Source organism: Prunus mume, linkage group LG6 (genome assembly GCF_029339155.1).
Source record: "Prunus mume cultivar Tortuosa linkage group LG6, ASM2933915v1, whole genome shotgun sequence".
NCBI lineage: Eukaryota > Viridiplantae > Streptophyta > Magnoliopsida > Rosales > Rosaceae > Prunus > Prunus mume.
Window position 1 is genome coordinate 10388801 of NC_142703.1, and position 13598 is coordinate 10402398.

At 38.0% G+C, this 13598-nt stretch overlaps 2 protein-coding genes across 2 annotated transcripts; one reads left to right on the forward strand and one right to left on the reverse strand.

Moving 5' to 3' along the window:
• The first annotated feature begins 1006 nt into the window (after positions 1 to 1006).
• TMKL1 (transmembrane kinase-like 1) lies at positions 1007 to 4282 on the forward strand. The gene is made up of 2 exons (XM_008237299.2): positions 1007 to 2742; positions 3384 to 4282. Exons 1-2 carry the CDS (start codon positions 1320 to 1322, stop codon positions 4022 to 4024), a joined length of 2064 nt encoding a protein of 687 aa, XP_008235521.1. The 5' UTR covers positions 1007 to 1319; the 3' UTR covers positions 4025 to 4282.
• Positions 4283 to 4693: 411 nt separating this feature from the next.
• Positions 4694 to 9396, reverse strand: LOC103334346 (Pectin lyase-like superfamily protein). The gene is made up of 7 exons (XM_089054101.1): positions 9169 to 9396; positions 9015 to 9069; positions 8358 to 8423; positions 5816 to 6458; positions 5618 to 5721; positions 5390 to 5528; positions 4694 to 5168 (listed from the first exon to the last, which is right to left on the reverse strand). Exons 1-7 carry the CDS (start codon positions 9287 to 9289, stop codon positions 4950 to 4952), a joined length of 1347 nt encoding a protein of 448 aa, XP_088910227.1. The 5' UTR covers positions 9290 to 9396; the 3' UTR covers positions 4694 to 4949.
• Positions 9397 to 13598: the final 4202 nt, after the last annotated feature.

Here is a 13598-nt window from a genome sequence, read left to right on the forward strand (position 1 = left end):
TGGAGGAATGATTTCTGTATCTTTGCTTCATTGCATCATTAGGGTGCAACCGAAAAGAAGCAATCAGTGTGTCTCCACCATGCTGAACAAGTGGTCGACTGGGAAAGATAACAAAATCTCCTTTGATACTTTAAGTTTCACTGGCTGCCCACCACTTAACATACAACTTCCAATAAACTTAATTATCTTAGAAGAATCTAATTAAGAAAGGGATGGATGATAAAAACCATGCCAGAAAATGAATGATTAATTTGGCATAAACTGGCGTGAGTTTGAACAGAAATGCCATGAAATTATTTCGTGAAATTAATTTCCACTTCTTACAAAAAATTTATAACTTAACTAGTTAAGATCATTTACCATCCACCCGAGTTTTTAGGTTTGATTCTTTTCTAATATCGCTTGCCTAATAAGAGAGAATATGATTTTCTGTCAAAGGAAACTCCCAAGCTAGTGCATTGGATTCTAGTATATTCTAAAATTCTGAACAATTCAAGGGAAAATCAATACTAAATTTCAGCATGACCCACAGGATGGATAGGTGGAACTCACTACATGTGAACAACACCTTTAACACTCCTCCTTTATCCATTTTCATGTTAACCTCTTCTGCTAAACCTTTGCAACTTTGCTTTGTGAAATCTGCCCCACAACCTGTCAACCACAAGCATGAGGACCCACTGGATGCGGCGGATCAAAGACCATCAAAGCCGACACTCACTCACCATCTACACCCTTCAGTCAACGAGTCAATTCTCAGTCAAAGATGATGGACACGTGTATGGCACTAGATTAAGGACCACGACAACTTGCATACACCTGCACTTAACACTTTGCCTTGAAAAGACAAGACTCGGTGGCTTCTTGCACATCCAAGCTTTCTTTCCCTCAAACAAAGCAACCTCCTGCAACCCTATGAACTTAAAAAAACCAACTAATTCCAAAGGTGGGCGTGCACCGTGCAGAACAGGATTAAATATCAAAAGCAAACCCAATAATTTATTGAATGAAGTGAGAAGTGTTTTGTTTGTCATCCTATGAGAATGAGAGTAAAGATCAGCTGTAATGGTCCTCACAGTATGATTATCTTCTGATAAAGTTTGAAACTTTTTGCATAAATCCGACGGTGGATAATCAACATGGTACGAATTCATATGACTGTGTAATCAAATCAAGGCCCTATAGATAATAGACTAGGAGATTGCTCATAGTCAACACTCTGTCAGCTTTTCCAAAAAAAGAGAGCTTCTTTGAACTGCCCACCACTACAATACCACCTTTCCTCTTTCACTCTCTCTCTTTGTGTCTCTGCTTCATTCATGGAGATTTTGAAACGTTTCTTTCTCGATATTTTCCTCTTCTACTTCGTTGTAGGGTTGAATATTAGCTCACCCACTGAGTCTGCTTCAACATCTTCTTCTTCTTCTTCTTCTTCTTCTCACTCTGCAGATGTTGAGCTTCTCTTGGGAAATATCAAAGCTTCACTGCAAGGTAACACTCAGAACTTACTCTTATCTTCATGGAATTCCTCTGTTCCTCTTTGCCAATGGAGAGGCCTCAAATGGGTCTTTTCCAATGGCTCCCCTTTGCTCTGCAATGACCTCTCTTCACCCCAATGGACAAATCTCTCTCTTTCCAGAGACCCATCTCTTCACCTTTTCTCTCTTCAGCTCCCATCTGCCAATCTCTCAGGTTCACTGCCCAGAGAGCTGGGTGAGTTCTCTATGCTCAAAAGTTTGTACCTTAACATCAATTTTCTGAGTGGAACTATCCCTCTGGAGCTTGGGTACAGCTCTTCCCTCTCTGACATTGATTTGGGCAACAATTTGTTGAATGGGGATTTAGCACCATCCATATGGAACTTGTGTGATAATCTGGTTTCACTTAGGCTTCATGCTAATTCACTATCTGGGTCTCTTCCTGAACCTGCATTGCCAAACTCTACCTGCAAAAATTTGCAGGTTCTTGATTTTGGTGAGAACAAGTTTTCAGGGAATTTCCCTGAATTTGTTACCCAATTTGGTGGGCTTAAGGAACTTGATCTTGGGAATAACATGTTTTCGGGTCCAATTCCTGCGAGTTTAGCTCAGTTGAACCTCGAAAAATTGAACCTTTCACACAATAATTTTAGTGGAGTGTTGCCAGTTTTTGGTGGATCAAAGTTTGGTGTGGAGGATTTTGAGGGAAACAGCCCTGGACTTTGTGGGTTACCTTTGAAAAGTTGCAGTGGAAGCTCTGGGTTGAGCCCTGGAGCAATTGCTGGTATTGTTATTGGGTTGATGGCTGCAACTGTGGTTTTTGTTTCATTGTTAATTGGGTATGTGCAAAACAAGAAGAAGAACAGCAGGGCAGAGAGTGAAGATGAGTTAGAGGAAGAAGAAGATGAGGAAAGTGGTGGCGGTGGTGGTGGAGCTGGTGATCAGGGAAGGCTTATCTTGTTTCAGGGCGGCGAGCATTTGACATTAGATGATGTGTTGAATGCCACAGGACAAGTTTTGGAGAAGACCAGCTATGGGACTGTTTATAAGGCAAAACTTTCAGATGGAGGGACCATTACTTTGAGGTTGTTGAGGGAAGGTAGTTGCAAGGATGGGAGTTCTTGCGTACCTGTGGTAAAGCAATTGGGAAGGATTCGCCACGAGAATTTGATTCCACTGAGAGCTTTCTATCAGGGGAAGAGAGGGGAGAAGCTTCTGATATATGACCATCTTCCTCACAGAACCCTTCATGATCTTTTACATGGTATGCATATTTTTCGTGCTTTTCTCTCTACTTTGTTGCTATGCAATTATCCTGTGAGATTGAATAGTTTATGGTCATTGCCATATTTTACAAAGAAATGAGCTTTAAAGTACTTGAGTCTTTTTTGTTTTGTAACTGATAGATCTCTAAATACTTCCAATTGTATGTCTTTGGCCTCTTGTGATTGTTAAAACATTTAAAAATCATAAATTGTCTCATATTTGGTTAGTTTGGAGAAATAGATATTTGTAGCATGATTACACACGAAAAAACAAGTGTTTACATGGTTCACTGCCCTTGTCATACCTGAAAGGATTTCCACAACCACCATAGGATTACTTATACAATTTCCATGGATATGAAATAGTGGAAACTTAATTACAGGAACCCTCACTTTACTGTTCTGTAAGAGTCAGTTCCAAAGTTCATAGAAGCCCACTTACTTTAGAAGAATTAGCAGTAACATATTATTTTTAGGCCCACTCAACTTAAGCAACTTCAAAATCTCTTTGGACCTGATCTTGCACAATCAATGACCTGTCGGGAAAGAGTCGACAGGTTATTTTCTACTATTTGGTTACTTGTGGACACTCACTGCAGATTCATTTAACTAACTTTTCATTTGTTTTGGTTGGATGCAGAAACCAGAGCAGGCAAACCTGTGCTGAACTGGGCTCGGCGTCACAAGATTGCATTGGGTATAGCTAGAGGACTAGCTTATCTTCATACTGGTCTTGAAACGCCTATTACTCATGGGACTGTAAGATCTAAGAATGTGCTTGTGGATGAGTTTTCTGTAGCTAGGCTCACTGAGTTTGGGCTTGACAAGCTTATGATCCCTTCCGTAGCTGATGAAATGGTGACCGTCGCAAAGAATGATGGTTACAAGGCACCTGAACTTCAAAAGATGAAGAAATGTAATTCCAGGACAGATGTTTATGCATTTGGAATTTTGCTACTGGAGGTTTTAATAGGCAAGAAGCCTGGTAAAACTGGGAGGAGTGGTGAGTTTGTGGATTTGCCTTCGATGGTGAAAGTTGCGGTTTTGGAGGAGACAACATTGGAGGTTTTCGATGTGGAGGTGTTGAAGGGGGTAAGGAGTCCCATGGAAGAAGGTTTGGTTCAGGCACTGAAACTTGCAATGGGTTGCTGTGCTCCGGTTGCTTCGGTTAGACCCTCCATGGATGAAGTTGTGAAGCAGTTGGAGGAGAACAGACCAAGGAATAGATCCACTTTGTACAGCCCCACAGAGACAAGGAGTGAGATTGGCACCCCATTTTGAGCTTCCATTTCCTAAATGTTAAAATTATGACTTTAATTGATAATCTTGTCTATCTCTCATTCAGTAGAGCATTGTAGTTGATGGTGGTGATAGTGTTTCTTTATATGGTGGTTATATTTCTAGGATGAAAATCAATTCATGGTCTAAATGTATTTTATGACAATGCTTTCTCTTAGTCTCCTTCTCAAGCAGTGTGCTGGAATTTATGAAATCTCGATATATTTATGTTTATGCTGCAATTTTGATGCAGAAGATAAATGTTTCACTATAAAACAATCTGTTAAGACATAACACACATAATCATCTTGAAGGTCTAAGCCACGTATTTTATATTTTTCATGTTTTATTATTATTTTAGCTTATCAAATTATTGGGTTTTATTTTGTTTTTGTTTTTGTTTTCCTGCCTAACCACATGACAAGAACCAAGAGGTGACAGCTTCATTAGGTTTTGCATGCAAATCTGAAACAAACTAGTTGGATCAAATGTGCTGATGTTTTTTAGGTCGCATGCAAACAATGTGGCCTTGTCATCATGGCTACGCGAATTATGCATTGATAAAGTTTCTGTTGCAATCAAGGGAAACACAAAGCACCAATATTTTATAGAAGCAATATTGGGTTGGGAGGTTCGAAAACAGAACCTCGAGTGCAAGAGTAACTGCTCGAGTGCATCAAACATTAATTGACTAAAGTTCATTTATATGGACCAAAGAAAACAGAGTACAAAAAGGTAGAAATGTGATCACTAGAATAGAGAAGAAAAAATGTACACTTTTTCAAATATTGGATTGGGGACAAATAGGGTGGGGAAGGGATGTAAACATAATGGCTGCAAACTCACCAATAATTAAAGGAAGAAAGAATGAGTAATAATTTCTTTTCTTCCTTCTTTTTTTTCTGTTTCTTTTCCATGGGATTGGTAATTAACATTGGTAACCCCTCCTGCAATTAAGAACACCAGCACCAGCTGTGATGGTGCCAACCATGGAAGATGACTTGGCCCCTAAGCTTGAGGCCCTGGCATAGCTGCCTGCAGCTCCAGCTCCTGATGCAATGAAATAGGCTCCATTGAGCAGCAGGTCTCCTTCTGATCTCCAGTTCCAGTGCTTCCAGTTGTTATTTGTTTCAACTCTATGTGTCACCTGAAAATAGCAATTAAATTGCAAATATTGTCAAATTCCAACCTCATCATCCTCATCAATATGAAAATTAGCTTGGCCAACGGGGTTTAGTCCAATAAAAACTTGCATATCAATGGTCTTATGTTCGAAACCCCCTCTTCTTGTAATTTCGACTATAATTTGTATTCAAAAAATATGAAAATGAGCTTCCCTAATTTATTTTATTTTATTGAAAATTATACCTCCTTGGCAAAGGCATTGTTGGGAGCCAGATATCTGTTGCCCTGGCTATTAATGGTGGGTTCAGCACTTCCACCAATGGCATACATTTCCCAATGTGTGTAGTCATTGTTCACCACATGGAAATACCCGTGCCTACACCTGCAAAATTAATTAGAAAAACAATAAAAATAAAAACCAAGAAGAAAAAAAGAGTTTAAAAAAATATATATTACGTCAAAAATATTTACCTTGGCATCCTTTGAATTAGCCCCTCACCAAAATGATTGTAGGCAATGGTCACTTGCATTAGCTTGTCCCTTGTGTAAGAGTCACTGTGACCCAATAACATAACCTGTTCCAAATTACCGACATTAAAAAGTTAATTAGTCTCTAATTAGCTCTTAATTACCTTGAGAAATTAGGGTGAATTAAGTAAATGGGTGCACCTCATTGTGGTGCGTAAAGTAATTGTTGGAGATGGTAATTGCAGTTGAGCCCATTATAGCATCAATGAGCCCATCAGCACAATTGGAAAGAGAATTATGATCTATCCAAATGTGGCTGGACCCAAAAATGGAAATCCCATCCCCATCCGCCATTGTCCTCCATCCATAATGACTCGGTGAGCTCCGGACCATGGCATTTCCTGTGGGCTTGCAATCATGGATGTGCAGCCCGTGGATGATGACGTTGGTTATGAATTGAACGGTGATGCACGCTCCATATGCAATGTGGACATTGACCCCACGCCCATCAATGGTCTTGAAGCTGTTCATTATGAGCTCTTGCTTCAGTGTGATCACCATGTCACGCTTGAACACAATCCACAACGGCTGGTCTTGGATGACCGCGTGGCGGAGGGTTCCGGGCCTAGGGTTGATTGGGTCGTCGTCGCGAGGGTTGTTCACGACATAGTACTTCCCGTCGCGGCCGCCTACGGCATTGCGCCCAAACCCAATGCCGCAGTTGGCTAGGCGCTTGCGGTGGAGTTGCCAATGGGGGTCACATCTCCAACAATCATCAACAGGGTTCCCCGTTGCGCATGAAAAAAATCCCAAATTTCTCCTCTCCGTGCTATTCCGAATGCTCCTGAAAATAGTAAAAAAGAACAAAATAATCCCATTATTAATCAAACTTTTTGTAATTATTATGCATTGCAATTATAGTGTACATGTTCGAGTGAGAAAAAGCATGTGAACAAATGGTAGGGACATAAAATATTGCCAATTAAATAAAACATACGGATAGAGGGTTACGGTCCATACGGAATTTGGGGTTTTTTTTTTCTTCCCATTTTTATTTATTTATTTTCCGAAATTTAGTGACACAAGTAATAAATGGTGAGGTGTAGGCTTGTGTGTCGGTGGAGGTAAATTATTTTTTAAGAAAAAATTAGACATTTAATGAGGTCATGGAGGACCCATTGAACGACGTAGTTTCTGTCAGTTGGGCAGCTGCTGGATCGGTTAAAAAAAATTGAAGCAAAATTCTGCAGTGAAAAAAGAGTCTTGCAGAACAAAACCAGATCTGTGATCTGTGGTTTTTGGGGCTTGCCTCTTTGCCAGGCTGGTGATGGGGAGCAAAATTTATATTAGCCTACCCCACTAATTGTGTGGGATTTGCATGAAAGTTAAATTATGATCTATGCATATAAGTGAATGGAACAGTAGACACAGAAAAATAGTGAAATGAACAGTTTTTCACACTGCTTTTATTTGTATAGACCAGACAAAATAATCATAGGAGATGGGTGAAATCATGATAGGTTTTGACTCTTGAGTGCATTGTATTCATCATATATATAAAAACATTGGATTCTGACATGTCAATTATGCAAGTTTGGTTCCCATGATTGGCATATGGAAAGGGTTGTAGTTTTAAAATCGATACCGACATAGCAGTTTTCCAATTTCGACATCCTAAATTAAATAGAGAGTGTCGAAATCGTTGTCTTGAATAAAATATATAAGTACATATGTAGAGTTTTCTACAGAATAACGATTTTGACACTCTAAGTTTAGTAATTATATCAGGAGTGTCGAAAATCACTGCCGTGAAGAAAATGGATGGGTACACATGGAGAGGAGTGGGCTTTAGAGGGCAATTAATTAGGGTTATGTGAAATATGGGAAAACAAGCCGAAGGTGCACAAACAATTGTATTGGCACATAAAGCTAAATGTGCATGGAATGAGATTTGGGTAAGGAATGGAAAAGAAAAAAAAGACAAGAAAATAATAATGCAAAAGCGTGAGGGACGGATCTGGGGACATGGGCATGTGGGAGAGAAAGAGAGATTGCTGCATGGTGCAGCAAGAACATGCCAACGTGGTGGTTGATTCCCCAGAATCCAAAAGCACAAGTTCACCCAATCGATTAACAAAAAAGTTAAAAGCCAAATTCCCATTATAGTATCATAATAATATGCTATTAATTTTATATCAAAGTAATAGACTAGGATTAGTCATTATAGAATATAATGACAGAATTAGTATCACCAGAAAGAGCAGAAACTCAACATGATATTGTTTTGGAGAATATTTTATATGCCTCAAAACGATGTCGTTTTGGATACTCAATCAAGTGCTTTTTGACCATGACAGAGTGGTGGGTTAAAATTACAAAAAAGTGGTCCTTGGCAATTCTTTTTGGATGCTGAACCCTAATGTGCAGAAACAGGAACAGATTGCAGAAGACCAAATCTAACCTAACTGGGTGGCTTCCCTCTGAAGTGTTGACCATTTTGACTGGAGTTTTTGCGCGGTAAAATTGATTTTGACTATTTGACTGGGAATTTTAATCTACATGCAGAGGAGGAGAAATTGGCATGCGGAAAGGACATGTTAAAAAACAAGTGGGGTTTATTAATTAATGTAATTAATTATGCACAAATCGCATGTGACACTTCTTTTCTGTGACCCCATAAAATCATAAAATATTTTTTCGGGTAGCATGCAAATCACAAAAAAGAGAGCAAACAGAGACTTACATGTCAACCATAGAGGCAATCTCATCTGGATTATCCACTGCATGCTCATTCAAAGCCTCATCAGACCTGTAAACAGATAATTATTTCCACCAAGTTAATTTTCATGATTCGTTTTTTTATTTTTTATACAAGCGATATCGAGAAAGAGAATTCAAACACAAGTTCTCAAGTGCATAAATAACTACTCCTAATCCCTTGAGGTACAATCCACGTACACAAGTTTGCTTCTTGTTTTTTTTAATTAAGAAAGAGTTAGTAAAAGTTACTAACGTGAACCACCTAATAAAATAAGCACAAAGAGACAGGCACCGCCCGATAAGCGTGCAGAGAGAATTGATTATGGGAAAAGAGAGATGATTAACTATAAATTAATTTAATTACTTCAAGCATTCAGATTAAAAGGGTACTTTCGTACGTGAAAAAATAAAAATCATAAGAGGTCAGAGCAAGGTCAAGTTGAAGGCTCAGAGTTTGAGCAGAGCAAGAACAGGGTAAGCTGTGATAACCAGATAAACGGCCTAGATTCTTCAGATCCAATCCCAATGGCTTAACGTTGTACCCTTTAAGCCATTTGGACTGTCCAGATCGGAAGTAAACTACACCTGAAGATCTGACACTGAATCTGAAACTGAAAAAAAAAAAAGTACTGAAACTGACCAGTCTGCCATTGATGAACTCTTGGAGCTCTGTAACTCCTCTGTTCCGACAAACCTATCAGAAACAAATTATAATGCAATGAGCACTCAAAATTCAAAGACTCCAAATTGAGCCAACCCAATTAAAATGCAGCTGAATTTAGATAAATATACCTTTGAATTTACAAGCTTTTCATTCTCTGCGTTCACAAACAGAGCTAGAAGAAGCACCATTGTTGAAAGTAAAGAAAACAAGTTCAGAGGGACCCCCATTGTCGCTGAAGACCTAGCTCTCATTCTCTTTCTGTATCTATGTATATATCTCACAGAGAAACAATGTGTGTGTCTCTCTCTCTCTCTCTCACTCTGTTTCTGAAAATTGCAGAGAGGAAAATATGGAGGAAGAAGGAAAATGGAGTCAAAGAAAAGTTGTCATGGCGCCGTCTTTATATAGTGAAATGGGTTGGCCTAATTACTTCGCTAAACTCATTTAAAACCCTGGTTAAGTTAATATTTGATCAGATAATTTAATTTTTTTCTTTTTTATATCAAAAGTTGGTGTTTATTTAGCAATATTTAACAACCTTTACCACCACCTTAACCGTCGCTAACAGACTCTCCCTCCCATCTCTCTTTAAGTCCGCCACGTGTCGAAGGTGTGTGTGTCGGTCAATCACGTGCCGCACCCTCTCCCTTCACGCCTCCGCCAACCGCAAAAGCCCACGTTTGCTCATTTATTTCTGTTGTTTTTTTTTTTTACTGAGCCTGCTGTTTTTTACTTTGTTCACATGCGTACTCGCAGCGAGTTCTAATGGAATATACTCGCGGGCTTTTTGAGCCACGCAGCCACGTGGGAGTAACTGAATGTCCGGTAAGTGTGTGAACTGGCTCGAATATAAAAGGGTACGAAATTGACAGGTGTCCTCCCAAATTCCAATGAGTACGGCATCAAAATTTTGCGATCTGCTAGGTTACCGGTTCTTTCGGTAAGCATCCGTACTCAAATCCCAAATCCAATTAATGGGCTTTCCCTTATTTTAATAGATTTATATTCTCAAATTATTTTTCCACCTTGGCAACGTTGGCATCGTCGCTTTTTATTTATTTATTAATATTGGCATTATTATTGTGGCAATTTACAGAGTTTCCCTAATTACCATTTTCAAGGAAGGATCATATGTTCCCATGCCATTAAATGGTTTTCCATTCTTTTATTTGTACATTTGAGCCTTTTTTAACTTTTAATAGCGGTGAAATTTGTAAGGGAGACTTTCTTTGATCAGTCGATTGAAACATGTCTTCGTCCAACCATACACATAAATAAGCATGACTCTCTGCATTAGGATGAGATAAATGTAACTTTGTGTGAAATCTAAATACAAATAAATCTTCTTATTTATGTGTAATCAAACGAGTGATATGATTCACTTGCCGTACTAAAGAATTTGCCATTGTAAAGTGATAGGGAAAATCCCATTTGATTGGACATCGAAATCCACTGCGCAACCCATAAGCCCATAAGAGTGAGGTGTCTAAATTTGTCGTTCCAATAATCACATACATATGCATTCTTTCAATCTTATCCCTCATTTTGAACTTTGGCAGTTCTTACAAGATTTGGATAGATTAGCTCCAGATCCTGCGATATCAATCAAAATCAAAAGCTCATCATTTTGTTAGTTACAACATTTAACTCCTTTATTTTCCCTTAATTACAAAACAACAAACACTATACAAAGAAGAAACCCTTGCGTAAATAGATGATAATCTAATGAACTATTCAAGAATAAATAAGCTGAATTTGAGGGTGGAGATTGAAATAAAAGTCTGATTAAACATGATCAAACGTACCTAACTCAACCGCTTTTTTCGTCAGACGTGAGGTAAGCATCTATGTAAACCCATGTTTGTCTAGAATAATATTTAGCCTAATACATATATGCCTCTATCTATGTCTTTCTATTTCCTTGAGTAGTCGTCAACCTCTTAATTGCACGATAACAAGCAAAAATTATGGCAAATTTCTATCTCATATTGATATTTTTTTTTTTTGACAAGGAGGATATTCTAAACAACTCTACTGTATGAAAAAGAGAATCAAACTCAGGTGCAAAAGACAAGCACACTATCTCGGCCAACTAACCTAATCCACATACATCTGCAAAATTATTTCATATTGATCCAATAATTTTGATGTTTTAGTGCATGCATGTAAAGTCGTCCCCAAAATAAGTTGTGCAACCCACTAAAACACACACATAAAAATATTATGCATGTATGTATGTTAATTGTTGATAAAGTCAATGATATATAGTATGGTAGAATACTTTTTGGCATATATTATTTAGTTTGGTACAATATTTTTTTGGATTAATATTGAAGGATGATAATGAGATATGAGAGGTGGTATAAGCTATTGCGTTTTGAGTATTTGGATGTGTCCAAGATAAGTCAAATACATTCTCCTCAGCACGTAGGCTTGCAGGTTATAGGCATGTGATCAGAAGCGAAGGAATCTGCCTATCTTATTATTTTCACATGGGTTAGGCACATTAATATATTACTTAGCCATATGCATTTGCTTAATCAAAATGTAGCCAATCAGAACCTAGGATTAATTGGTTAATTTAATTCTCGGGGATTATAATCATAGTCATTTTATAATAAAAAATATTGGAATATTCTTCTATTTTATGTGCTAAAAGCCAAAATAAATAATAATAATAAAAACATATTCAACCAATTAAAGGAGTGATATATTGTACTTCTTTCCCTAATGTTTGCTCCATGATTTCGCCTATAAATGGACGGTTAGATCTTCAAGTTCAATTTCTCTTTCTTTTCTTTTTTTCTGGTAAATTTATTCCTTTTGCCTTTTCTTTTTTATTATGTTTTTATTTATTTATAATTATTGTTACATATATATTTGAGAGAATTATTGTGGACATGTTAGGGCCAAGAGGGGTATAGTTTACAACTGCCATACATTGGATGATTGGCCGGCGGCATTAATGCCATGAACTCTGCAATATACTTTTTCTTTCTCCCTCATAATGTTTCTTCTCCTATCTTTTTTCGCTCGGAAAAATTCATTTTCCCACCTGCATTATTGCTATACACACCAAATCCAAGTCCCATCTTTGTCTATCCATAAAACCTAACTTAATCCTCCAAGTCTCAACCTTGTCTATCCAAAAAATGTCAATTCTTCGAAAGTTAGTAAAGTTTGGTTGGTAGGACGATTGTGGAATGAACTGTAAATCCACACATTATTCAGTTTACGAGTTATACAAAACCAGTTTGTGTGACCAAAGTTTATCTTATTTTCTCTTTAGTGTGTACACATACTTCGGAATTACTCGAGAATGCATAATAGAAGGGAGACTGGATGCCCAAAAACAAAATATTGTCAAACATACAGATTGACTGGATGACAGATATGGTATCAGAAAAATCCATCTACAATGACCACAACAATTGCCTAAGTGAGCCTTTCTTGTGATGCAGCCAGAGGATCATATTCGTACGCGTGTACTATGTGTCCTTTTGAGTTTGAGACTTGTTGTTGAATGTCATTATTGGCCCACATGGGGATGTGTTATCCATATATGTGATGGCTTTATTTGTACCCACCATATTACACAACCCATGTTACTTCATTGTTGTGCTGACCTGTGTTTATTTTCCTGCTGGCAAAAGCAAACCCAACAAATTCGAGTCTTTCACTATTCTTAAAGTCGGTTTGTGGGCAGACTCTCTTGGGTTGGCCATTCATTTTCTCCGTTAGGATTCTTTATGATGCCTAAAACAATGCTTTCCGTGCAAGGCACCTATACGGCATGTCGTTTTTACACTCATATGTATGTGTGGATGGATCTGTTGTTTTATGCTGGCCAAACATTTATTATATAGGCCATTTAGCTTTCTCCTCCGCTCTAAGTTTCATGGCCTCAGTCGTATGAGTTGGGCTTTTTTCTCTGATATAAGCTTTGCTCTATGAGCCCATAACCAATGCAATATCCGAATTCTTATATTTTGGGCCCAAAATCATGGCTCCCAAGAGTATCTCCAAGGGCAGATGCAAAAGAGTAGACAAACCTTATTTGCCTTACTACATCAGCATTTTCATGCTCTAAGAAAAGAGGTAAATTGGTAGGTAAATGAGTAGTGTTTTTTCCAAGAGGCAACTGAACAGGCAACATGCCACATCAGTCTATATAGCACACTTTTGCCTACTTCGTTTACCTATATTGTGCTCTAAGAAATTTTGTTTTTTTGGTTGCTCCAATGCAACTAAAAGTTATATTCAAATCCATATATCGGTTTCAAGTTAGATTCAATTCAAACCTAAATACCCAAATATGAGTTGGGGTTTGGGATTAAATTCACATTTGGGTTAGAATTAGATATTGTTCTGGGTTTCTAACCCAAAAATGAGTTGGGGCAGGGTTTCTTTTCTATTTGATCAACTGAAGAGAAGGGATTCAAACTTGGGTAGAGTTCAACATTTGTAATTAAAATGAAGATATTCTTGAACAATGACCTACTATGCTTAGTCTTTGCCATGCAATACATCAAAATAATTGGCCAGATGGTAAAATCCCAT

Coding starts and splice junctions, on each gene's coding strand:
- TMKL1 (XM_008237299.2), top strand. CDS start 1,320: ATGGAGATTTTGAAACGTTTCTTTCTCGATATTTTCCTCTTCTACTTC. Junction 2,743..3,383: donor CCTTCATGATCTTTTACATG/GTATGCATATTT, acceptor GGTTGGATGCAG/AAACCAGAGCAGGCAAACCT.
- LOC103334346 (XM_089054101.1), bottom strand. CDS start 9,289: ATGAGAGCTAGGTCTTCAGCGACAATGGGGGTCCCTCTGAACTTGTTT. Junction 8,424..9,014: donor AGTTCATCAATGGCAGACTG/GTCAGTTTCAGT, acceptor ATCTGTTTACAG/GTCTGATGAGGCTTTGAATG. Junction 5,529..5,617: donor CTAATTCAAAGGATGCCAAG/GTAAATATTTTT, acceptor TTAATTTTGCAG/GTGTAGGCACGGGTATTTCC.